The sequence below is a fragment of the Hemiscyllium ocellatum genome, chromosome 5 (assembly GCF_020745735.1).
Source record: "Hemiscyllium ocellatum isolate sHemOce1 chromosome 5, sHemOce1.pat.X.cur, whole genome shotgun sequence".
Classification (NCBI taxonomy): domain Eukaryota; kingdom Metazoa; phylum Chordata; class Chondrichthyes; order Orectolobiformes; family Hemiscylliidae; genus Hemiscyllium; species Hemiscyllium ocellatum.
In genome coordinates this window covers 59,117,586-59,145,337 of record NC_083405.1, presented here as the reverse complement: position 1 = coordinate 59,145,337, position 27,752 = coordinate 59,117,586, and the positions used below count along the sequence as shown (strand labels likewise).

The 27,752-nt window shown below is 39.0% G+C and overlaps 1 protein-coding gene across 1 annotated transcript in view; it reads right to left on the bottom strand.

Moving 5' to 3' along the window:
* Positions 1-27,752, bottom strand: part of elp2 (elongator acetyltransferase complex subunit 2) — a 150,535-nt gene that overhangs the window by 102,850 nt on the left and 19,933 nt on the right. Inside the window, exons 3-10 of the mRNA XM_060825464.1 lie at positions 27,670-27,740; positions 21,944-22,100; positions 12,436-12,513; positions 10,693-10,757; positions 9,134-9,200; positions 7,857-8,000; positions 4,274-4,369; positions 347-447 (exon numbers count right to left, since the gene is read on the bottom strand). Of these exons, the coding sequence (XP_060681447.1) occupies positions 347-447; positions 4,274-4,369; positions 7,857-8,000; positions 9,134-9,200; positions 10,693-10,757; positions 12,436-12,513; positions 21,944-22,100; positions 27,670-27,740 (779 nt within the window). The remainder of the gene's footprint in view (positions 1-346; positions 448-4,273; positions 4,370-7,856; positions 8,001-9,133; positions 9,201-10,692; positions 10,758-12,435; positions 12,514-21,943; positions 22,101-27,669; positions 27,741-27,752) is intronic.

Below are 27,752 nucleotides of genomic sequence, written 5' to 3'. Positions count from 1 at the left end.
TATGTTTTATGGTGTTTCATATATGCATCTGATCTCTTAAAATGAGAGGAAAACATGGGCCTATACGAGAGCTTTTCTCATCTTTTCCACCACAGAGCCAACAGAACAATGTTAAAGTGAGCTTTGAATAACAGGAATAAGAGGCTAAAATGAACAGCTAAAGTTTTGCTTTGTAAACATGAATGAATGTGATGTAAAAATGTGAAATATTTTAAATCACAAATAGGAAGGTGATTCACAACCAAATGTGGTAAGTTTGATTATATCAAAAAGACATACAATTTGCTTTCAGAGATCTGATTTAAGGGCACAAGGTATTAGAATAATAATATATTAGATAACCTACCTTTTCCAACCACATATCAGATTCTTCATCTGAAGCCCAAAGAATCATTGTTTTATCCATTGATGCAGACAACAAGGATAAGGGTTGTTCAAGTCTACCATCTGTAAGGAACACAATTACATATCAGTGGAGAACATACAATGGCCAAGTTCAGCAGGATAATGTTGACCTGACCAAGCGATAAGACAGAATTTTAGTTTCATTCATCCAAAGATGACATACTTGATTGCAACAGAACCAAAGTATTACCCTGAAGAGTCAAGTCTGTGCTCAAAATTTGTGGTCTCCCCACCTCAAAAAGATAGCAAACTTACAACTTCCAGAACATTGCAAAGAATAACTGAACTTTGATGTCATATTAATCAATCCTTTGCAAAGTACTTGTAAGACCACACACAAAAATTTAGACTGGGTATCTGTCCATTTTCCAAAGAGTACAATTCAGTTTTCTTCTGGGTTAACATAACTCTTCATCAGTACTTATCAATCTGAAACATTCACTCTATTTTTCACTCCACTGACCTGCTGAGTGTTTCCCAGAGTGCATTTTTATTTCTGTGTTTTGCTTTTGTAACTTGAAGTAGGTTAGATAAGTCAGTGTCAGAAATAAAACCATATAATGAACAAAATGGAAAACCTTCAAGAATATAGTTAAAGTTCACAAATAAATTTCATGTGTCCATCTCTTGGACAAACAATTCCAGAAGCTGGGCATACACTTGCCAAAATGGAAGAGTTAACAGAATCATGAAAGCCCTAGTTTTGTGCCTTCACTTATGATACTATTTATCGCTAGCTAACTAAAATTACTCAAAAGGTTTCTTAAGTCAACCTTGAAATGCCAAGTGACATCCCCACATGCACCTGATATATAAAACATGCACAATGTTAAAACCAGCAAATATAAAATAATGTAGGGCTGCATAACAGTATGCATTAGCCTCCAGCTTCAGTCCAGTTGCATAACTCCACACATTAAATATTTACACCTGCATGAAGTATTCAGAAAAAAAATATACTCAGCTAAGAATTGGAGCACATGGCTTATTTTGCAGCAGTAATGTATCTGACTTCAGTCACAATGAACATTCTGACAATTCAGAACTTGTTAACCAGAAAGCATGGAGGAATGAGTTTTTTTGTCACAAATTCACTGATCAAGATTTGGCAGTCAGTGGTAAATAAAGAGCTGTAGCCCTTCTTTATTCTTAAAGATCTCCATAAATGTCATGAAATGTTGCACTTTTATGAGAATGCCAAAAGGAAACAGCCCAGTACCTCTACAAAGTATTCTAGACTTGTGTAAATAGGGCAAGCAATGGTGTATCTTTAAAGTTAAAGAATCCTTACCAGAGAAGCAGCACCAATGCCAGGAAATGCAAATCATGTTCAGAAATCAAAACAAAAAGAGGAATAGAAATATGGAAGCAAGAAAGATGAAAAAGAAAAAGTTGAGGTTTTTTTAAAATCACAATTTAAAATTTGATGCGATGCTCTGAAAGCTAGTGTGCTTCCAATTAAACCTGTTGGACTATAACCTGGTGTTGTGATTTTTAACTTTGTACACTCCAGTCCAACACCAGCACCTCCAAATCATGATTACCTTTCATTGTCAGTGAGTTTAGCAATGACTAAAATTGAAAATTTACAAATGAACAAGTCCAAACTTCTTTTGTGCTTTCAATTGATACAACAAATATACACCCTTCTATATATTTAAGTATTCAGTCTCTCAGAGAGTGTCCATTCAGGAACTGAATAAGGAAGAGGCTAATCACAACGTAGTCGACAGAAGGAACTCGCCCTCTCAAAACAAGACTGCATCAAGTGAAATTTTTAAGACTGACATAGATAAATTTGTGCTATATTAGCATATCAAGGACAATGGATCAAAATCATTTAAAGTGGGATATCATGGCCATATGAGCAGTCAAAGGTTCAGCCACAGTCCATTTCTCTCTCTTTCTGCAAAAGCTTTTCATTAAAGCGACTTATTGACCAACTGATAGATCACAGTTTTGCGAGTTTGAACTTTGCAGTCAGTGGTAAAAAATGGTATTGCTGTTCACCTCACTGACAACTGTTTGCAAGTTTTTTGTGTGCTTTATAGCCAATCTTTTGCTTGATCCAGCAATATGTCCTTTACAGGGAATCTTAGCGATTGTGGGCAGGCCAAGAATCATTGTGGCTTATTAAATAATCAGATGAAAGAATTCTCACCTATCCTGAATCAGATATTATAAACTAGAATTAAAACATATACAAAAGTCAAATAATGATTCAGAACTAAGATAGCATTAAAAGGCAAAGATATCAGGGCAGTTTTTTTATTTAAAAGTCTCAAAATGCTAATTATAGTTTTGAAGGGATGAGGTTGAAAGGTTCATTTGTCAAGATCAGGGAGTTTTGCAATAAATGATCATAGTATTAAAAACTCATTTACTCAGTTCTAACTTTTTCCAGTATTTTTAGTTTTGGAAAGCGGGCATGCATCTGACGTTCATGTCACTGCACTCATTTTGTTGCAGAGTCTACTGGTGAGTATTGGAACGATAGTTTATCTCAGACTGCAATGTTTGAACTTCTGTGTTTAACGTCACAGATTTAGATGGCAGAGATTCTGACCTTGATACAGTGCCACAGGGTTGACAGATGGGTATCCATTATATCTAGATTTAACAAAGAGAAATTGGATGTGGTGAGGCCCAAGTGACCAGTCAGTCTAACATTTACAGGAATTTAGTAATTTTTCAAACTACCAAAGGGGAAACAGAATACAATCCAGAAACAAGAATAAAATAGTTAACATGGATTTCATAAGAAAAAGTCTTGCTTTTCCAACTTCAGTTAAGTAGTAACTCACAGCATAGACCAGAGGAATTCTGTACATTTAATGTATCTATTTTTCAAAAATGGATTGAACACATACAAGACGACCATATAGAATCCTGGAAACATCAGCAGAAAAGATAGCTAGGAACTCATCTAGATTAAGGGTAAAGTGCATTTTTTTTAGAACTGCACATTTTTCAGAGCTATTTGAATCTCTGTTATTGATAATTTACTTTAACAATTTAGATTTGGAATTTAAGAAGTTATCAGCTTACTTGGCACCAAACAAAGGAATAATTCAACAGATATTAAGACAACATGACTTGAAGAATGAGTATACAACTGGATTGTAGCATACATTATTGTGAAGTATTATATTTGAAAAAGTAAGGTCATGCAGGATTCAGAAAATCAAAATTTAACTCAGGTTTGGAAGCAAAGATATCTGGGAATATAAATGCACAGATCACTAAAAGTAGCAATGCATGCCATTAAAGGCATAATAAATGCAAAGCAAGCATGAATGCCCAGGTCGAAAAAAAGGATTGGAAGGAAAGTGTTAAACAGTTGGGATTTTTAAAATTCAGTCTTGGAGTGTGGGCATCACTGGCTAGATTGCCCAGAGGGCAGATAAGAGTCAACCACATTGCTGAGAGTCTGCAGTCACATATCGGCCAGACCAGATAAGGTCATTAATGAAGCAGGTGGTTTTTTTTGATAATCAACAGTAGTTTCTCAATTCCAGATTTTTATTGCATTCACATTTCAGCATCTACCATGGCAGGATTTGAACCTGAGTTTCCAGAACATTACCTGAGTTTTGGATTAATAGTCCAGTGAATATAGTATTTGGCCATCACTGTCTTGACAGTTGATGAAATTCAGTATACTGAGGGTGGAAGTGTTGTTCTTATATTTTTGAAGAATAAGGAGTGATTTAAGAGAGGGAGCCAGAGATATTGAGGTCTGACAGCTGGAGTCTGAAGGCATACATTAAAGATGTACAGAGATGATTGATCGAGTTGTTAGGGATTTTATTCTCAAAATTGGGACTCTAAATTCCAAAATTTCTCTCAATGATTCACAACATGTTACCTTTCTGAAAAGGGGGCTGCCAATGCACTCCATAAACCCAGTTGTCGTGACCGGCTAACACGGTTTCCAATGTTACAGCATATGTCACCAATCCCTCTAAGAAGAAAGAAAAAAAACTGCAGTGTCAAGCATGTTAATTATTTAGTTCAAGGAAACAACTACATTAGTGAACTAGCATTTGATTGGTACATACCTGTATAAAAATAAGAATCGGAATTAAATATAAAGTATTTCAAGCTAAAAAGAATAAATTGTCAGATGTCTCCAATTCTTTCAAAAATTGTATCATTGAGAAGGTTTCCATTTGTAAACAATTTTCCTTTTACATGTATAATCTGTACTGATACAAAGTCTACAACTATTTTTTGAAAAGGTTTTTATTCATACACAAAATCTAATTCCAAAATCAATGATTGCATTGATTATGCTGAGCCCATCGGCCACAATGCTGACCAAGTCTTTCTTAATGTGTTGAAAATCTGCTGAAATTTGAACCAAAGACCATGTTTCACTATACTAGCCTTCTGCCCTGTATTCTATTCAGCCAGTACCAGGAAAATGGCAGACTATCACCCTAAGGAAAAAAAACTTCAAAAAATGTCCTAAGTACTACAAAATCACTTACTGCATATTAACAAAGCAAGTAGACTGTGTAAGTTACAAAATTAAACATGAATTAACTTTTTAAAATAAACATGCTATGCTAATGACAAGTTTAAAGTTTTCGTATATAAGAAAATGAACTGTTAATTTTAGCACAAGGTGTCAGCAAACATTGCTGAGTCAAAACCAGAACATAGACATCAACCTAAATCTTATGAAATCAGCTAAGGGTTATTTTGTCGAGTTTCACAGACACTTCCTCTCCATGAAGTCCACATTTTCTCCTGCCATCATCACAAACTCACTTCTTTCATGAAGTATCACATCTCTAAAGCACCCTGCTCATCCGATACTAGGCTGATTGTCTCAATTGATTTAGTACTTTAGTACTTTCCACTGCTCGAGCATTCCCAAATTCCTGGTGCCAGTGCTATATTTAAAAGGCAGTTACGCAAATCAAGCACTGGTAGTTCGGAAGTGCACAGCACAGATCATGTAATTTGCCCCAGATGTGGCATATAAAGGGGCACTGGTATCCCACTTTCAAGCTACAAGTCTGGTGGACAGGGTGGTGTATGTCTTCCATCCAGGACTGACAGACTCTGGCAGCCTAGTTTGAGGTTGCTAGTCTGATCAGTGAGGTCTCAACTGTCTGGAGAGAACACCCAACAATGCCACAAGATAATCAATTATCTTTTCTGTGTCATCACCTCTCTGCTACCTCACACTCTATGCCTGCTACTGCACCCACCTCACATCAAGGCTCATGCTCTATCACTCTCACTGTCACATGCAACATCTCACCTCACTCGCTTTCGCATACCTAATTCCTCCAGACAACTAAACCTGCAAGGCCTCTACACCTCTTACTTACTCATTCATGCAGGACATCTTATCACCTTTCCCTCACCTGCACTGCATGAAAAGCTACACAATCTCTCCCTTGCTCTCATTCCAGGACAAACTAACTCAGCATTGGGCAGGAAGAGCCAAGTTGGCTATCAGGGTACCCGACATTTGGTTCCTCTTCCCCAATACAAGAAAAGGATACTTACTTTAAGTACCCTAAGCAGTTGACTGACTAATCCCAATCACTTAATGTGCTGTGACTCCTGCTTGAAGGGTGTCTTCCTTGACTTGACTGAGGATTGACTCCCCTTAGACATTGAAACATGGCCATTTGGTTGAAGGACATGCAATGCATGTGGTATGTACAAGGTTGGCACACATTACAAGTGTGAGATTGATGTATCTCAGTGCTAGACAGCAACATGCCCACATCCTTTACTAAGCATTATTGATAAACATGACAATTGGTTTGGCTTTGCATTAAAAGGGTAGGCAATACTGAGGGCCAATTAGCTCTGGTTAAAGGGTAACATGGAAAGAGTCATGGCAAGGATGCCACAAGCATTGCAGCCAGTACAAAGTGTGCAAGTACTACAAAAGCAAGTGAGCAACCTTGAAATGGGTGAAAACCAAAAGAACTGCAGATACTGTAAATCAGAGACAAAATTAGAAGTTGCTGGAAAAGCTCAGCAGGTGTGGCAGCACGTGTGAAGAGAAATCAGAGTTGTTTCAGGTCTGGTGACCCTTCCTCAGAACTCTGATTTGATCGCCCATCTTTCTGTGCAGTATCCTGGCAGCAGCCATGCAATGAGGGATGCCAAGTACAGCAATGAAGAACAGAAGCACTCTGTAAATGAATCATTATGTGCCATGATGATGCAGCGAGACTGGTTCATGTTGGATGCCAATGTCCATAGACGTAGGATGCGTGCAGTCACTGCTCAAGGAGTGTGCCTGGAAATGCTACTGCCAGATGCCAAAGATCGAGATGAAGAGAAGCAATGGCGAGCAGTTGTTGTCTTGGAACCACTCTGGTTTCCATGTCAGGAATTCTCAGTGTATACTTTCTATCTGGCAGGTGAGAGAATGGGAACTGTATACCAATGGAGGTGAGATTAGTTATAATGTGTGTAATATTGAGCGATATTCCATACAAATGGGCGGCATGGTGGCACAGGGGTTAGCACTGCTGCCTCACAGGCCAGAGACCAGGATTCAATGCCCGCCTCAGGCAACTCTCTGTGTGGAGTTTGCACGTTCTCCCCGTGTCTGCGTGGGTTCCCTCCGGGTTCTGCGGTTTCCTCCCACAGTCCAAAGATGTGCAGGTCAGGTGAATTGGCCATGCTAAATTGCCCGTAGTGTTAGGTAAGGGGTAAACGTAGGGGTATGGGTGGGTTGCGCTTCAGCGGGTCGGTGTGGACTTGTTGGGCCGAAGGGCCTGTTTCCACACTGTAAGTAATCTAATCTGATCAAATTGAATCTCATCTCATCATCCAATACTTGGTAGCAGTACTCCAGTAACTGGAGCTAAAATGATGAGAAATTTCATCCACATCAAGTAAAATTGTTTGAAAGAGTTGAAATAATACCATGAAATAATGTTTGAAGATTCTTACAACCCCAATATGGAGCTTTATCTCTTCCTTGGTGAGAAGAAAAAAGTAGCAATTGTTCAAAGTTTTTCCAAACAGACAATTACTTAACCTCAGCTCAAAACTTTTCCATTATTTTTAGAGAAACTCTGCTGACATCCATTGGATAAAGTAGTTTTCCTTTGTTCATTCGTGCGTTCAGGTTGTCATTGGCAACAATTGACAATGGATTCATGGTCATCATTAGACTCTTAATTCCAGATTTCTTTTATATTAAATTTAAATTCTACCATAGTGGTATTTGAACCTAAGTCCCCAGAACATTTCTGGGTCTCTGGCTTAAAAGTCCAGCAAAAATACCATTGGGCCATTGTGTCCCCAGTAAGTTAATGTATAAATTTGAGTCAAATGTAATAAATTAAAATAGCACCTTTTCGTTTAGGTAATGTTCAGACACATCCGGAAATATGACAAGCAACTTTATATCCTTATTCTAGAAAAACATTATTTTGAAATTTGCAGCAACTTTTAAGACTCACTGTCACTCTGAACATGAAATATGTCCTCCTTCAATTTAATGATGCCTCCATCGCAAGACTTGGAAGTAGATTCTGTCCTTACAAATATTCTCCAAATGCGTATCAAACAGTCTTGTGAACAGCTTGCTAATAAAAGGTTTCCATCTATTAGAGAACAAAATAAAAAAGTTCATAATTAATGATTAAATTTCAAAAGCACAAAAGAAAAAAGAATTATGCTATGCTAAGAAAATGTTAACTTTGAATTAAGTATATAACAACCAGAAGAAGTTTAATCACAATAAAATCAAATTAATGTAAAATTCACATTCTATTAAGAACAGACTGTGTGACAAATGTTGTGGTTCTGTTCGCCGAACTGAGAATTGCGGCAGGTCCTCGTTCCGTTGTCTTTCTCTTAGGCATCTGTTGACTATTCAACATTATTCAAAAGGGCCACAACACACTGCAGTACACCAGAACTGCAAAAAGAGGAAGAAGAACACCTATACAATGTATTTGCCAAAAACGGATACCCGCGCAATTTCATCAACAGATGCCTAAGAGAAAGACAACGGAACGAGGACATGCCACAACCCAAAGGACTAGCCACACTACCATACAACAAGAGCATTTCCGAACTGACAGCCAAACTGCTGCGACCACTAGGACTCATAACAGCACACAAACCAACAGGCACTCTCAGACAACAACTCACCAGGACGAAGGACCCAGTACCCAGCATGAGCAAAACCAATGTAGCATACAAAATCCCATGCAAGAACTGCACAAAAACACTACATAGGACAAACAGGAAGACAGCTAACAATCCGCATCCATGAACACCAACTAGCCATGAAACGACACGACCAGCTATCCTTAGTAGCCACACACTCAGATGACAAGCAACATGAATTCGACTGGGACAACACTACTATTATAGGACAAGCCAAACAGAGAACAGCCAGGGAATTCCTAAAGGCATGGCATTCATCCACAGATTCAATCAATAAGCACATCGAACTGGACCCAATATACCGGCCACTGCTACGGACAGCTGGAACTGACAACCAGAAGCGGCAGAGCCAAATCACTATAAATGTCGGAGGAAACATCACAGAAGCGCTTCAAAGGAGGCTCCCAAGCACTGAGGATGTCACCTAGACAGGGGACGAAACGTCTGCAACACAAATTCCCAGTTCGGCGAACAGAACCACAACAGACTGTGAGACATTTGCTGTGAATCACAAATTTTCAAAATAACAAGTTCCAGTACACTGAACAACCAGTGAGCTTACCACATAGAGCCCATTCAACTCCGCGAATCCAGTCTTCATGGCCCATAAGGGAATGAATTTTCTGAAACTGCAACAAATAATTTTTTCACTGCACCACTAGTCAATTATCCAAGTACATTCAAATATAAAACAAAATTAGTGTACAGATATCAATTACTTTATGCAAACAGAACATTATTCTGTATCTGGGCAGGACAATGAGCTTTTTTTATACTCTTCTAATCGAGAAAGCTACCACTAACAGATGGTAATTTTTAATCTCTTGTGATAAAGATGTACAATATATTATCATTTTAGGCATTTGGACTTTTAAAATAGACATAGGTGGATTTTGATTTCAGATCTGTGAAAGTAATTTTGTTTTAAGTTGTCAAAGTCATTTAGAAAAGTGACCTAAATACAATATTGCAAACAAAGCATATGATTTAGTAAGTATTTAGCCAACAGTCTGTGGAGTTAACTGATGAACATTGAAACTGCAGTGTTACCATCTAGACACAGAAACTTTGAGATGTCACTGCCACAATTAGCACAAATGCAAAGAAGACCATTAAAATGGTGACAAATGCTCTTAAACCAGAATGAATTTACATATCCATGGCTGATGATACTCCAATCAGTGTAAAATAACATCATGTGGGCTGCTCGTGTGCAGATAGCTCTACTGAGGCAAAAGTTCAGGGAGCAGCAGTAATTAGATTAGGTCAGATTACTTAGTGTAGAAACAGGCCCTTCGGCCCAACAAGTCCACACTGACCCGCCGAAGCACAACCCACCCAGACCCATTCCCCTACATTTACCCCTGTCCCTAACACTATGGGCAATTTAGCATGAAAAATGTGCTGCTGGAAAAGCGCAGGAGGTCAGGCAGCATCCAAGGAGCAGGAGAAGGGCTTATGTCCGAAACGTCGATTCTCCTGCTCCTTGGATGCTGCCTGACCTGCTGCGCTTTTCCAGCTCTGATCTCCAGCATCTGCAGTCTCCTGGGCAATTTAGCAGGTCCAATTCACCTAACCTGCACATTTTTGGACTGTGGGAAGAAACCAGAGCACCAGGAGGAAACCTATGCAGACATGGGGAGAATGTGTAAACTCCACACAGTCAGTCGCTTGAGGCGGGAATTGAACCCGGGTCTCTGATGCTATGAGGCAGCAATGCTACCACTGTGCCACCCTAGCAGTAATCACAACATAGTACTGACAGTTCAGCCAGGCAGCTCTTTACAGTGGGAGGGAAAGATAATGGCTCTGGGTTCAATTTGGATGGAGGAATGGGGAGGTGGAGGAGAATGGGAGCAATGACAGAATGCTGAATTTTGCAGCTATTGCTTCACTGAATGATGGAGGGCCAGCTAAATAGACTATCCTTCCAATTGGAGGGCAGCTGCCCGTGACAAACATTCCTCCAAAATACGCCCCAGCTGAAAAGCAAGATCAAGATTTGTTCCTTTACAAATAAGAATTCAACTCAAAATGGCAAATGTTTTGAGTTCAAAATGAACAAACGCCATTGGTATTAATAACATGCATAAATATAAATTTCTTAACTTGTCAACTTACGTGTCCATCTTCTCGGACAAATAAATAAATTTTGCTATCATCACCTCCACAAGCCAGAATTACAGCTGGAATCAGACAATTTACCAGTGAGATGATCAGAATTACATTGTGAAAAAATGAATTCACTACAATCTTTTAGGAGTTTTATAAAAGATATTCACGCAAGATAGCCACTTAACATCAATTTTGGTTTAATTAGTACCAGTTGTTTTAACCTGTTATTATTATTGTTCCTTTATCTGTATTCTTCATCTGTATTGTTCCAAGACAGATGAAACATCTTAAACTTTACATATACAACACATATATATTCCTTCTTTAGGAGTGAAAACCTCTTCAAATAAATAAATTTGCCCATTACATAAAATAAAATTAAATCAAGCCAAGTTAAGGATTTATGTCTTCTCAATTCGGAGTTGCATAGTTACTTTTCTAAGCTCAATCTATTTCCATGCTCATTACTGATAATCCTCTAAGTGACAGTGTTTTGGTGAGTTGATAGGTTTCAAATTGTGACGATCATTTATAAAATCTAATGGTTTCAAAATAAATGCAAAAATGCCACTGAGCATTGTGACGATGCAGGATCCAAGGAAATGTGAAAATGATGAACAGCATATATTTCATACAATCCTTGATCCAATTCTCCATGGCAAAAGATGATCCATAACAAACTGGCCAAAAGATGATTTATTATCCTCTACTGGGGACACTGACAATAATTAAAGCAGTTCTTCATCCTTTTTAAAAACACCACTCTAATTCTGACTATGTCTTTTTAATTGTTGAAAGGACAAACGTGTGTTAAAGCTTTAATCTCTCTCACTCATCAGGTCAAACCAAAGAATGTTAAATATCAAATGGCTGCTACAATTTATACAACTGGACAAATGGGTGCTGTTTGGTTGGCCAGTTCACTCTGACTCGCCAAAATAGAGAAAGCAAGGCTCTCCAAGATCCCAAATAATTTGAGAAGCTACAAGATTTGAACATATTCCCTTTGTTTGAAGAGAACAGGACCTTGTTTATTAATATAGGTCGCTTCTAGCAAACATAAATGAGCCATGCCGCTGATTTAACAGATTACCTTAGGTGGAAGTTAGGAAGCTGATAGCTTCACTTAACTTTCTCCGAGTCTACACCTTGGTCAGAGCTGACTTGCTAACCATTCAGCACTTTTTTTCACCTGTATTATAAACTGTTGCGATCATTTCAAAATTGATATTTTTGTTTTTACCCTGATGACAGCAAGACAAATGCTTCAGCAACATGACACCTTGCCAAAAATATTCAAATTCAGTACTGTACATTTTTTTCCCTTTTCCCCAGCCAGCTTTGCCTTCAGTTTTAAGTGAGAATTTTTTTTATTCATACCTCTTAAAATTTTAAACACCCACATCTACATTTTTCTTTCTAGAAATTTTATATATATGTATATATATATACTTTCTCAACCACACCTTTCCGTTCTTCTGCCTCATTTTAAATCATTCCACTCTTTACTTTCCCATTTTCTTTGTTATTATTAAGCTCCATTTTGTACAGTTTTCTTTGTCCACACCTTCTCCTAAAAATCCTGATATGGTAAATTTATATTTTAATAATTACACAAATGATAATGCCATATTTGAAATATGTTCACATTCGTTTAAAATATTCCTCTAACAAGTCATAACTAATGACATGGACAATCCACAATTAACAGTGGAAGATCAACTGGAATTCCAATTCGTCCGCACTTACCATTACTGCCTGGTAATTGTGCTAATGCAACATCCATCATGAATCCATTACCGAACGTCAGGGTTTGTACACATTCACCTATCCATAAATAATTTATTGAATTTAGTTTTGCATTTTGCAAACAACAATTCTGATAAGAAAGAAGAAGATAACAAGTTATAGTAAAATGCAAAGACTCTCAATCACACTCAAAATGACTGAATTACGGATTATCCTCATTTATAATTATTGAATGCAGTAATAATCTTCTGTTCAAGCTCTGAAAAACAAATAGAAAAAAGGACTCTATTTCACTCAGAGTAATTACCCACAGCTTCAATATATTTTTAAAAATTAACTCAAGAAAGAAACTGAAGAAAGTCAATGTACTGGCATTTATGCAACCAGAAATAGCAAACTGAGGGTTGATTAGAACTTCCAGGATGTCAAAAAAGTTGGATTAAAATGAAAGTGTTGCAACAAAGCAAACAACATGGTTTCCGAGAATAGTCTGTTCTAAAAACCACCTTCATATATTATCCATAGTATCCGAGTAAAGTGCATTACCGTAAAGATGAACACTTTTGCCTCTGACACTCCATCAACAATTACAACCTGGGAGGCTGCTGGAACTTGCATTCAAGACTGGGATTCAAGTAAAATTTGCAGATTTAGATTGCAGCCAAAATGTTAGTAACAATGGAGCAAAAAAAGTTATCTGTCACATTATCACAGTTAGTATTCGTCTCAGTTGTGCTATTGAATTGCTTAACAGAGTCCCAAAAAAGTATGGGGAAAAAAGTGTCTTTTTTTCAAATTTACAAAACAAATTCACTCCAAATTGCTATGATAATTCAGTTTATTTGAAGAAGAGATCAAATCCAGAGTGAGACACGACCTGAGTGAGTATATAGTTTGGTGACTTTGGTGGCAGCACAGGAATTCAGTGCAGAGATGAAGAGGTGCTTTTCTGCTTGCTTTTTTTTTGGCTCATCGTTTGTAACATATGTTTTTAACAGGATAAATTGAAGCCCAAGATTGGGGGGTGAGGAAATCTAGCACAAAAACAAAGTACAACATCACAGGAAAACCCACAAGTTCATTGCTTGGTCATAGCTGCTAATTCAACCACATTATAAAAAACTTACCTATTGAAGGCAAATAGGAGAAATAGTTAAAGATTAAAACCTAAAGACTAACACGAATTTTTCTTATAAAAACACAAATTAAGAACGAAGAAAATAAAACAGAGGATGCAGGATTAAGCGATGTGTTGTACCTGAATGATGGGAGAGCTGGTTGACTCCAGTGAGGTTCATAGTGACAACATCTGCTGTAAGTGTTAGTTGTCCAAAGAACTCCAATTCAGAGAAGATGAGCTGCAGTCTTTAGTGTGATTCATCAGGAAGGGGAAGATTTATCTGGATCATGTCTTTCAGGAGGCAATCACACTCCTTACATTAGCTACCTTGAATTTGGTCAGTGGTCAGGGAAAGATGGTGTGACTTGCAGTGAGGCAATTTGGGGGATCCAGGAGATAGTGCTGAAACAGCGTCAGCTCTTGAGCATGTCTGGCAGGTTTGAGATTCTTGCTCCATGTGGAAGAGAGTGGAGGCTATAGGAAAGCTGAATAAATTGACCATAGTACCATGGTACAGAAAGCCATTCAAGAGGGGGAAAGAGAACTCTTGAAATGTAGTTGTAATCAAAGGTAGTATATTGATTAGGGATAATCAGTCCTTGCCTTCCAAATACACTTATTTCTGTTCCTCCGGATTCCCTCCAACAACTTGCCCAACACCGACGTCAGGCTCATTGGTCTATAGTTCTCTGGCTTGTCCTTACTACCCTTCTTACACAGTGACACCACGTTAGCCAACCTCCAGTCTTCCAGCACCTCGTCTGTGACTATCGATGGTACAAATATCTCAGCAAGAGGCCCAGCAATCACTTCCCTAGCTTCCCATAGAGTTTATGGTGTCCCTGATCAGGTCCCGGGAATTTATCCACCTTTATGCATTTCAAAACATCCAGCACTTCCTCCTCAGATTTCATCTTTCAAGATGTCACCATCTAGTTCCCTACATTCACTGGCCATGCTAAATTGCCCGTAGTGTTAGGTGAAGGAATAAATGTAGGGGAATGGGTGGGTTGCGCTTCGGCGGGTCGGTGTGGACTTGTTGGGCCAAAGGCCCTGTTTCCATACTGTAAGTAATCTAATCTAAATCTTCCATGTCCTTTTCCACAGTAAATACGAATGCAAAATACTCATTTAGTATCTCCCCCATTTTCTGCAGTTCCACACAAAGGCTGCCTTGCTGATCTTTGAGGGGCCCTATTCTCAGTGCAATTGGGGAGAATCCGAGAGGACTTGAAAATGGCTAATGTAACCCCTGTTGAGAAGAGAAGGAGACAAAGTACAAGAAATCTTTGGCTAGTATGCTTGATCTTGGTTGTTGGGCAGATTTTCATGTCCATTAATTATCTGGATGAAAGAACTGAGGGCATTATTGCTAAGTTTGCAGATGACACAAAAATATGTGGAGGAATAAGTGGTGTTGAGGAAGCGAGGAGGCTGCAGACGGACTTGGACAAGCTAGGAGATGGGGCAAAAAAGTGGCAGATGAAATACAACTTGGGAAAGTGTGAGTTTATACATTTTGGTTAGATGAATAGAGGTGTGGACTATTTTCTAAATTGGGAAAGGATTCAGAAATCTGAGGCACAAAGGGACTTGAGAGCCCTAGTCCAGGATTCTCTTAAGTATGTTCAATTGGCAGTCAGGAACACAAATGCAATATTAGCATTCATTTCGTAAGGGCTATAAAAACAACAATAGTGATGTGCTTCTGAGGCTGTGGACATCTGTGAGCCATTTAACGATATTGTGAGAAAGGTTGTGCCGTACTTCAATGTGGTCCAGATGAGGTTTACATGAATGATCATGAGAACAGATGAGTAGAAGTTCAGAATTCTGGGTCTATACTTAATGGAGTTTAGAAGTATAATGGGGGACCTGAATGAAACTTATAGAATACTGACAGACTTGAATAAATGGACACGGAGAGGATGTTTCCATTAGTATGAAGTAAAAGAAGAGCATGAGGGCTAGGGTGAGCATGTGGCGGCCTCCTTCGCCCCCTCTCCCTCAAAACAAAAACTGGCGTCATCAGCTTCACTGAGAGAAATATTGATCTACTCAACACTTGAGGAGTCTAGTACCTGAGAAGAAGCCTGGAAACTCAAGAAAACTGAAGTCAAGTTCACTACTAAATTTATAATGAACAAGCAGGACAATTTTGTTCAAGTGTATCCCAGGATGTTGTAGGTAGTTAGAAGAAAATTGCAGGGCCCCTAGCAGAGATATTTGTGTCATATACAGCCTCAGGCGAGGTGCTGGAGGACTGGAGCATGGCAAATGTTGCGCCTTTATTTCAGAAAGAAAGACTGTAAGGAGTGGGAAGTACAGACCAGTGAGTCTGAGATCAGTGGTAGGTAGTTTGTTGGAAGGGATTCTGGGAAATAGGATTTACACGCATTTGTAGCAGCAAGGACTAATTAAGGATCGTCGTCGTGGCTTTATGCATGTGAAATCATGCCTCACAAACTTGATTTGGTTTTTTAAGGATGTAACCAAAAAGATTGATGAGGGCAGAGAGTAGACGTTGTCCACACAGACTTCAGTATAACCTTCAACAAGGTTCCACATGGTAGACTGATAGTAATATTAGCTGCAAATGTGTTGCTGGTCAAAGCACAGCAGGCCAGGCAGCATCTCAGGAATAGAGAATTCGACGTTTCGAGCATAAGCCCTTCAAAACATGGGATTCAGGGAGAGCTTGCCAATTGGGTAAAAAATTGGCTTGATGATAGGAGACAGAGGTTGGTGATGGGGTTTGTTTTCCAGACTGGAGGCCTGTGAACTGCTGTGCTCCCCTCTCTGATTGATGCTGGAATCACTTTGTTTGTCATTTATATGAACAATTTGGATGCAAATTTAGGAGGGGTGGTTAGTAAGTTTGCGAATGACACCAACATTGGTGACATAGTTAACAGTGAAGATTACAAAGGCATCTTGATCAAGAAAAGATTCACAAGGATGTTTCCCGAGTTGGAGAGTTTGAGCTGTAGGGAAAGGCTGAATAGACTGGCATGTAGGTTAATTTGATCTGGTATAGAAGGGTACGTAGGTTAGTTTGATCTTCAAAGGGCCTGTACTGTGCTGTAAAGTTGTATGTTTTATGTTCTATTTGCACTGGAGTGTCAGAAGCTGAGGAATAACCCCAGAGAGATTTATAGAATCATGAGGGGCATGGATAGGGCAAACACACAAGGTCTCTTCCCCGGCATGGGAGGAGTGCAAAACTAAATGGCATAGGTTTGAAGTGAGAGGGGAAAAATTTAAAATGGATCTAAGGTGCAACTTTTTCACAGAGGGTGGTGCATATATGGAATGCGCTGCCAGAGGAACTGGTGGAAGTTGGTACAATTACAACATTTAAAAGGCATCTGGATGGGTATATGAATAGGAAGGGTTGAAAGGAAAAGGGCCAAATGCTGGCAAAGAGGACTAGATTTAATTAAGATATCTGCTCAGCACTGACAAATTGGATTGAAGAGTCTGATTCCATGCTATATATTCTCTATGACTTAATGACTCTTCAACTTGTGGAATGAATGATGGGAAATTACTAATATAATTCCAGACTGCACCTGCAGAGGGCAGTATCCTTTTTCAGAAAGACAATTATTTCCAGTTTTGATGTGAGTCGTGAAAATCAAGTTTGGCTTTGATTTAATGACTTCCTCGTTTTACAAATATCTGCATGTTTTGGTTTCTATTTTTGTTTCCCATTTCAGACTTGGTCCCTATGATTTTGATTGCTATTTTCAGTTAATGATTTCCCACCACATTAGAATCTGGTTATGGTTTCCCCGTTTCAAGATTAATCGTTTCCTCTTTCGGACAGGGTCTTGTCTTCTATGAGTATTTGTTTTTGTTGAAAATATCGCTCCATCTGAAACAATTATTGTTCATCACTAACAAGTTGAACAGGAAGTAATGGGCAGCATTTTAAAATCAATAACAGAGCTACAGGTCTCACTGATGTGTAAAGAAGGTGCCCTCAAAGACCTAGTGTGTCTGTGCACAGATTTTCTGTTTATCAATGAGAGTTGAAGTTTGACATCAAGTCAGCGTCCAACAGCATTTAGAATATCAAAAAAAACAAACAGCCAGTTGGTTATACGAAGATATAAATTAGTTTACAAAACCAATAGCTTGTGAGAGGAACCTCAGTTTTCTTGATTAGAGACCACATAGACATTTCAAAAATGAACAGAAAATTAATTTCAATGGCTACAGCAGAAGGAATATAAATTGTATACACTTAAATAGTCCGGGATGGAAACCACTGCGAATTTTGCATTTACATATTTATCTTGAGGTGCTTCTGGCTGTACAAAGAGAACAAGATCAACAGCTACTACTGACTGATAATCAATTAAAATGTGATTAGACTGCTGAAGGTTGAAACAAAACCGTAAACAACTGAGGAATTAAATTCTGATGAATACTATACCAATGCAGTTCAAGTCAGTGTTGTTTTAATGGTAAAAGGAAACAAAGCTGATGTTTGAATTCTGAAACAGGAACAGAAATATCCTGACAATTTTAGTAGTAAAAACAGGAAGACAGGGTATCTGAATGGCGATGGTTTGGGAAAGCGGGAGGTCTTGTACACCAGTCACTGAAAGTAAGCACATATGCGCAGCAAGTGATGGATAAAGTATATGGTATGTTGGACTTCATAGTGACAGGATTTAAATACAGGAGCAGGATGTTTTGCTGCAATTATACGAGGTCTTGGAGATCACACCTGTTTGCCGTTTTGGTCTCCCTCTCTGAGGAAGGACATTCTGGCTATGGAGGGTGATCAACAAAGGTTTACTGGACTGATTCCTGGGATGGCAGAACTGACTAACGAAGACAGACTGGGTCAGTTAGGATTACATTGATTGGAGTTTACAAGAATGAGGTGGTGGGGTGGGGATCTCATGGAAACCTATAAATTTCTAGCAGGATTAGACAATGCACAAACACAGAAAGGATGTTTCTGACAACAGGGAAGTCAAGAACCAAAAATGTCAGTCTAAGGATACTGGGAAGACCTTGAGCAGAAAAGTTTTAACCCAGACAGTGATGAGTCTGTGGAATTCTCTGCTACAGAAAGTGGTTGAAGCCAAAATATTGAGCATTTTTAACAAGGAGTTGATTAGATTCCTTGCAGTATGGAAACAGGCCCTTCGGCCCAACAAGTCCACACAAACCGTCCAAAGAGTAACCCACACAGTCCCATTTCCCTACCCTATATGCATGGCCAATTCACCTGACCAGCACATCTTTGGATTGTGGGAGGAAACCAAGCACCCAGAGAAAACCCACACAGACACTGGGAGAATGTGCAAACTCCACACAGACAGTCACCCGAGGTTGGAACCGAACCTGGGTCCCTGGCGCTGTGAGGCAGTAGTGCTAACCACTGAGCCACCATGATACGCCCATATTGAGCATAGTTCTTTGTGGAAGAGAGATCAAGGATGTGGAGAAAAAGCAGTAACATGGTATTGAGCAGAGATTACAGCCATGATCGTACAGAATTGCAGAGGAAGTTCGAACAGCTGAATAGCCAACTATTGCCCCTATTTTTCTATATTTCTATGAATTAGTGACTCCACTGTTGGATTGAATAATGCAATCCTCGCTTGTCAACTTCAGGTGGTGTTCCAATTTACAAGTTCGCATACCCAACATCATGCAGACGCCATTTGGGCTAGCCAGGGTCAAAGGGCAGGGGTTGCATGTAAAGTTGTGAGGAGAACTGTCCATGCTGTGGATGAGATATGAAGAGGAGGTCACTTCAAAGACACGTTTCAAACTGTTCCATCAAGACAATTTCAAGTTCCTCCTATTCCAGAGAATATTCACTTTCTCACATGGAGATTCACAATGCTGCCTCATTGGACGGCAATGCTGTTGGACAAGTAGCAGAACACACTGACACAAATATCCTTTGACTTGTTTTATCAATTTCCTTGTTGTGGAAACAAATTTGTTTTCTACATTGGAGGTTAAATCCAATAATTTAATGCATACATTTACATGCATCTTGGCCTATTTATGTATTTACAATGGCAATGGCACCTATGTGCAATTCTCCTTTGTTTCAATCTGACATGGAATCATAGGATGACACAGCAAAGAGACAATTCAGTCTGTTATCTCAATGCCAGTTCTTTGATAAATTTGTCCACTTGTAAACCTATTTCTGAGCACTTTCCTTGTAGCCTTTTAATTTTCTTTTACTTCCAAGTTATTTAATTCTATTCTGAATTTTTCACCCATTCAATCTTCCCTACTCTAAAAGAGAACAACTCCAGTTTCTCTATTTCACTGAAATCCCTCAGTCCTGCTGATACCAATGACGAAATATTCTTCACTGAAAAATTGTCCCAGGGTGAGAAGATAATATCTACAATTGTTATGAAGCTTATTAGTAATAGATCACAGAGAAATTATACACTCAGGTCACATTTAGGGCAATAAAATCAAGAACGGGTTGCCTCTGTAGTAGTTGTCATGATAGCTGACTTTAATTTTTGATCTGTATCCCATTAAAAAATGATTCTTGAAGCAAATAATTACAGATTAACATACAAGCTATGATCCAGAATCCAAAACAATATCCCCTATTCAGTTGAGAAATCACAAAGTAAAACCTACTGTACTCCAGATAATATCCAAGTACTTAAAAATCTTCCTATTTTTTCCAGAAAACCAAGTATAAATATGTACTCCCAACAAAAGTAACGAAATCCATCTGTACATTCAACAGTCAGACTTCTCTTCTTGTTCTTATACAGGAATACAATCACTGCATCTCATCCTAATCTCATTCTAGTCAATCACATTTGTAACGTTCTCCAAGAGTTTGGTATCCTGCCCAGAATGTGACACCCAGGGTTGAATGCAGCACTCTAGCTTAGGCCTCACCAGTAGTTCAAATATGTTTAGTTTGGGCTTCTGCTCATATTTACTCAAACCAAGGATTCTAAATAAAAACCCAAAGAAGTGCATATGCTGTCAATGAGAGACAAAAATAGAAATTACCGGAAAAACTCAGCAGGTCTGGCAGCATCTCTGGAGAGAAAACAGAATTAATGTTTCAGATCAGGTGACCCTTAAAACGTATTCTAAATGTTTTTCCCAAATAGCCTTCTCAACTTGTCCATTCAACTTACTCACTCTTGATGAATGGATTATGGCCGAAACGTCGATTCTCCTGTTCCTTGCCTAACCTGTTGTGCTTTTCCAGCAACACACTCGATTCTCAATTTGTCCAGTCACCTTCACAGATTAGTACACATACTTTCTCTAGTCTCTATGCGCCTGCATTCATAGAAATTCATTGTTATTTAATTCACATTCTCTCTTTTGATCCTTCCCACCAAACTTTTTTTTTGTGTTTAATTTCATCCACATGTCTGTCCATTTCATTACTATATCCATATATTCTGTTACTATCCTTCTCCTTGTTCACTACATTTTCTGTCATTTTATCTGCAAACTTAATTATACCCTGCATACCCAAGTCTGGCTGTGCATAGACACACACTTGTCAGGGAACACCACTAAACCACTCGTCAGTCTGACAAATAACTGTTCACTACTATTGTTTTTTATCCCTGAGCCAAATTTGTAACCACGTGACCTCTGTCCTTTAATTTTGTGAGCTTTAATTTGGTTAACATTATATTGAAGTACTTTGACAAATGTCTCCTTCAAGTCTTCATACACATCAAACACAAAACTTCATCAGCTGTAGGTGACTTCAAACAATTTGAACAAAATAGTCAAACACAACTTGCCTTTACTGAATCTATGCTGACTTCCTTACCATCATCTTCCTTCACATAACGTAAATACAAAGAGGTTCCATTCAGTGGCCATTTGTTTGGAATTGCAGGTGTCTAACTAAAAATGGATAGCTTAGAAAAACCCAGGAACATATGTTCTCTTGCCAGTGAACTAAACAACATCACAAAGAAACTAGGAAAAAAAATCTATACTTTAAACTCCAACTGCCCATTAAATCACATTATATTCAAAAGAACTATTGTGAAATCACAACTTACATGATCAAAATGCACATCAATGGAACACCACTTTTATTTTTACACTCAATCAGGAGGTTTAATGGAGTCAAAATTCAAGGTTCGTGTTTTCCATCTTTTCTGATATGCAGGGGTGAGATAAATATAACTGATTTAAAAATACATATCTTGGCAGCTAATTTCACCTGGGGAAAATACTGAAAGCAATGGCTTTTACAAAGGCATTTAACTTTAAATGTTATGCAATGATAGTAGAAAAGTTAGTGGAGTTAAAAATTATATTGCATTCCTATTTGTAATTCACATGCCATATTTGCAGTTGCAATGAACATAGATAAGGAGATTATTACCTTACCCACAGAACCTTGTTTTGTCCAAATTCTGACAGAGGAATCTGCTGCTGCTGAAGCGATCAACAGTTTTTGATGTTCATCCGAGTTAACAGTTTCATACATAGCTGTAACAGCACATACAGCTCCTGAATGGCCTTCCAGCTGGGTGGAGACTGCAAACTGATAAGCACAGGTAAAAGAGGTGATCATTCATAACTAATATATGGAACTATTATTGACTATTTTGCAACAATGCTGGCAGATACAGCAGAGGAGCCAGAGACAAGACCACAAAGTGATCTTCAAGACAAAAATTTTCAAATTGATCCCTTCGGAAAACAGGAGCCAATGCAGGTAACAAAAATGAAGGAGATGGGTAGTTCAACTTAGAAGACATGTTCTGGATATTTTCGAGCTTATAAAAATGCAGGTCAGGTGGATGGCACGGAAGATATTCTAAAAACTTTAAAAAACATCAAAAATATAGCTAAAGGTTTCATTGAAGCTAGGGTTAACGTGGGTGCTGGGGCTAGAAAAACTATCGAAGTGGATTTGAAAGGAGATGGGATAAGATAACCTTGGGGTGAACTAAATACTAAAGTCTGGCATTCAAAGTTGTGGAGACTCCGTGGTTCATTAAAAACGGCACTGGGAGTCCCAAGCCACAGGACAGAAATTCTTTCAATGTTAGGTAAAGGGGCTGTCATTTGTGGGAAACCAGAAATCAACAGGTCTATTTGAATATATTACTGAGTTCAAACAAATTAATTTTTGCTGAAGTAAGGCACTTACATCACAATGAAGCAGTGATGAATTTTGAGTTGGCATAAATGCTTGAAAAGGGCAGATAAAGTGATTTAGAACTGTCAAGCCATCAAGTTATTTAAATATTCTGGTCTTTAAATTTCAAAAGAAACTAAGTGCGTCTAAGAACTGAGTTTGTTGACATAATGATCATTACAGCATTATTACTGCTTCCACAACATGCCATTTTCACATTGATGGGCTGTAACTTCACAGTTTGATTCAGAGCTCCAAGAGAATATTAAAAGAGTAGCTCTTTCATGACAGGGGTATGAGCAGAAATGTTTATTTTGTTAATGACTAAGTACTTGGAGATTTCTATATATTAAATGAACCTTTATGAATACAATTTCTTTTATACAGTGACAACTGTAACAGATCTTTCGAACTTTATTTTCTATCATCTCAGCAGATCTTTTGAGACTGCTCATTGTGGACATTGAGCATTGTGTGAAACTTATTTTTGTTGTATCCATTTGTACAATTTAAGTCAGCAACAGTGAAAATGGCAACGTTAAGGGAACTTGTTGTTCCAATGTAAGTTACATTCAATTTTGCCAAGCAACGGGGCAAGGTTTGTTCTAAGGTTTTCAAGGGGATCATCACTTTGATGGGATTGTATAATAAACCTTCCCAAAGTCAGCAGGAAATTGAGGAGCAAATGTGTAGGGAGATCACAGATAGCTGTAAGAATAATAGGGTTGTAACAGTAAGGGATTTTAACTTTCTAGACACATGACTGAGACTGCAATAGTGTTAAGGGCTTGGATAGGAAAAACTCGCATTCAGGAAAACTTTCACAATCAATATGTAGAAGGCTTTACTAGAGACAGATCAAAACTCAACCACCTCTTGGGAATTAGGCAGGGCAAGTGATAGAGTTGCCAGTGGGCATGCACTTTGGCACCAGTGACCATAATTCTATAAGTTTTCAAATATTTATGGAAAAGGGTAGGTCTGGTCTAGATGTTAAAGTTCAAAATTGGGACAAGGTCAATTTTGATGGTATTAAACACAAACTTTCAAAAGTTGATTGGGGAGATTGTTCGCAGGCAAAGGGATGTCTGACAAGTGGGAGACTTTCAAAAGCAAGATAATGAGTTCAGAGCCAGCACATTTCTGTTAGTATGAAGGGCAAAGCTGGCAGGAGTCGGGAATACGTTGAAGCTATGGTCAAGAAAAAGAAGGGGGTATTTGTCAGGTATAGGCAGCTCAGATCAGTTGAATTTCTTGAGGAGTACAGGGGACTTCAAGAGTACATTTAAGAGGGAAATTAGGAAGGCAAAAAGGGGACATGAGGTAGTCTTGACAGATAAAATAAAGGAAACTCCAAAGAGATTCTACAAGTATATTCAGAGCAAAAGAGTAATTAGGGAGAGAATAGGCCCCTGAAAAGATCAGTAAGATCATCTATGTATGGAGTCACAGGAGGTGAGGACTATTCTAAATGAATAGTCACATTACAGAAGGGGAGGTGCTAGAAGTCTTAAAATGCATAAAGTAGATAAATCCCTGTGGAAAGCTGGGCAAGAAATTGCAGGGGCCCTAGCAGAAATAGTTTTATCAATGACAACCAAGGGTGAAGCATCAGTAGACTGGAGGATGGTTAATGTTGTGCCATTATTTCAGAAAGGCTGCAGACCAGTGAGCCTAACATCAGAAGCAGGTAAGTTGTTGGAGGGAAATGAGGGGGAGATGATTTACAACCATTTGGAAAAGCAAGGACTGATAAGGGATAGTCAATATGGACTTGTGTGTGGAAAATTGAGTCTTACAAATTTAACTTTTTTTGAAGAGGTGACCAAGAAGATAAATTCAGGCAGAGCGACAGACATCTACATGGACTTTAGTAAGGCCTTCGACAAGGTTCCACACTGTAAACTGGTTAGTAAGGTTAGATCACATGGGATTCAGGGAGAAGTAGCCAATTGGATACTAAATTGGCTTGACACTAGGAGACAGAGGGTGGTGGTGAACTAACCAGCTATGTGTCGCAAGGATTGATACTAGGTCCACTGTTGTTCGTTATTTATGAAAATATGGGAGGCATGGTTTGTAAGTTTGTGAATGACAGCAAAATTGGTGGTATAGTTGGCAGTGAAGGACATCTAAGAGTATAATGGGATCTTGATCAACAAGGCCAAAGGGCTGAGGAACAGCAGGTGGAGTTTAATTCAGATAAATATGAGGTTTTGTATTTTGGTCAGACACATCAGGGCAGGAATTACACACTTAATGACAGAGTCCTGGGGTGTGTTGTCGAATAGAGAGATCTAGGTGTGTAGGAACATCGTTCCTTGAAAGTAGTGTCACAGGTAGAAAGGGTAGTGAAGAAAACATTTGGCATGCTTGCTTTCATCGGTCAAAGTATTGAGTACAGGAATTAGGATGTCATGTTACAGCTGTGCAAGACAATGGTAAAGCCACATTTGGAGTACTGTGTATAATTCTGGTTGCCTTGCTATAGGAAGGATGCTATTAAACTGGAAAGGATGCAAAAAAGATTTACAAGCATGTTACTGGGACTGGAGGGCTTGAATTATAAGGAAGCTGGATAGGCTGGGACTTTCTTTCCCAGAACGTCGGAGTTTGAGGGGTTAACCTTAAAGAGGTTTATAAAATCATGAGAGGCAGAGATAAGGTCAATAACCAAGCTGTTTTCCTCAGGGTAGGGAAGTCCAAAACTAGAGGTATAGCTTTAAGGTGAGAGGGGAAAGGTTTAAAGGGACCTGAGGGGAAACTTTTTCTACACAGAGTGGTGAATGTTCAGAACAATCTGTCAGAGGAAATGTTAGAGGCAAGTATAATTGCAACATTTGAAAGCACATGGATAGAACAGAGCTTAGATTCCCTACAGTGCAGAAACAGGCCCTTCGGCCCAACCAGTCCACACCGACCCTCAGAAGAGTAACCCACCCAGACCCATTTCCCTCTGACTAATGCACCTAACACTATGGGCAATCTAGCATGGCAAATTCTAACAAATTGCACATTTTTGGACTGTGTGTGGAAACCTGAGCGCTCGGACGAAAGCCACGCAGACATGGACAGAATGTGCAAACTCCACACAGTCGCCAGAGGCTGGAATCAAACCTGGGATCCTAGTGCTGTGAGGCAGCAGTGATAACCACTGAGCCGCCCTCACACTATGAGCAATTTAGCATGGCCAATTCACCTAACCTGCATATCTCTGGACTGTGGGAGGAAACCGGAGCACCCAGAGGAAAAGTTTAAAGCGATATGGGCCAAACTCAGGCAAATGGGACTGGTTCAGTTTCGGAAATCTGTTCGGTATGAACAAGTTGGGCTAAAGCACCTGCTTCTGTGCTGTACGACGTTATGACTCTTGGTCACTCAAAACAATTCGAACATCAATGGAGAGTTGTTCAAGGATTAGAGTCAATTAGACTTAATAAAACAGTCATGTAGAGAGCAGCAAAGGAATAAGCCCCAGGCTGGAAAGGTGCTGCTAGGAGATGACTGAAGGCGACTGGTTCTCAGAAAGGAATCTCAGAAGCCATGAAGGTAGAATTAAAGTAACATCTTAGGATTCAGTAGATGCAGACAAGCATTGGGACTAGAGCTCAGGAAGCATCCTGGAACCGTACTGGGGACTTGGAGGAAGAACGTAAGCCCATAATGGTTCAGTGTAGTATAATGCGGGCTTAAAAAAAAGCCCATGAGCAGTACTTGCTTGATGCAACTCAAAGGTTAAAGCTTGGAAAAGCACAGGTCAGTACCAGTTTATTGCAAAGTGGATAAGCTAAAATTGTGCTCATGAGCAAGTGCTGGAATGGATTTTCCAGGATCCACGGAAATGCAACAAGTTGGCATGGAAGCTAAGAAAAAAGGGTGGTGTGTACATGGCATAGATTGGCATGAGTAGGCACTAAGTTATCAGAGATACCACAAAGGGCAAAAGGGATACATGAGGGACATGAGTTGGCACGAATTTGACTTTGGGGTTGTAAGTGAGCATGGTGTGAACTGCCGTGAATTGGCATGGTTGGGCATGAGGAATGGGCAGAGGGTGAGGAGTTGTGAGGCAGAACATCGAGTGGGTCTAATGCTTAAAAACAGACTGGCCCAGGAAAATGAGGATGGGCTTTTGAACAATTTGTCTTGGAACTCAACAGCTTCACTGCCAACTCTGATTTGCATCAGGAGATACTGAACCAAGCTCTGCCCTGTATCTCATCCCAAAGTGAAATTTACACCACTTTGCTCCCCGAGATAGAAACGAAGGCCTACAAAATTTTTCAACTCTGGGAATCTCAGCCTAAATACGCATTATACTTAATTCAGAACAATTCAACAAATAGCTGGAAGTGGAGGCTTGGTTCAGAGGAAAAAGGATGGATTGAGAGCAATTAAATAGTGAAAAATAACTTATTTAATTTTCCAAAGTTCAACTGTATGAATTTCCAGCCAACTAACAACAATATCAAACATGCACCCCAATAGCACAGAGTTGATAATGAGGTTGAGGGGAGGGGTGAAGAGATAAAAATGATTGCCTGGATATGGAAGCTGTTCAGTATCTGTGTATGACATCACCAGGTAGATGAGAAAAGGGAAGAGGATTTTTTGAGAATTCTAGAGGTAATGAATTAGGAGCTGGAGATCTTATTTTCAAGGTGTGCTGATTGCATAGGGACAGGCAGGACTAGCCAGCACAAGAAATGTGGTCTACTATCGTAATCACTAAGTCATTGTACTAATTATTCAGTATTACTGACAACTAAAATTCTGCTCGAAAATTATTTTTCCTACATAAACTATAATTTCAGAAAAAACAACTTTTGCAAAACATGATCAAACTGATTTGCTCTGCACTTGAATTATTATTATCTGCAAACAGTGCAAACTATCCCTAGACAGTGTTGCTTCCAAATGTGTTCACTGGGAACTTACAGAAAAGTAAGCTGTTTTAAGTCTCACTCACCTTAAAATTCTGCAACTCCCAAACGATCAAACAGTTATCAGATCCTCCAGACACAAGTTCCGTCTCAGGACCTGGAACAAAAA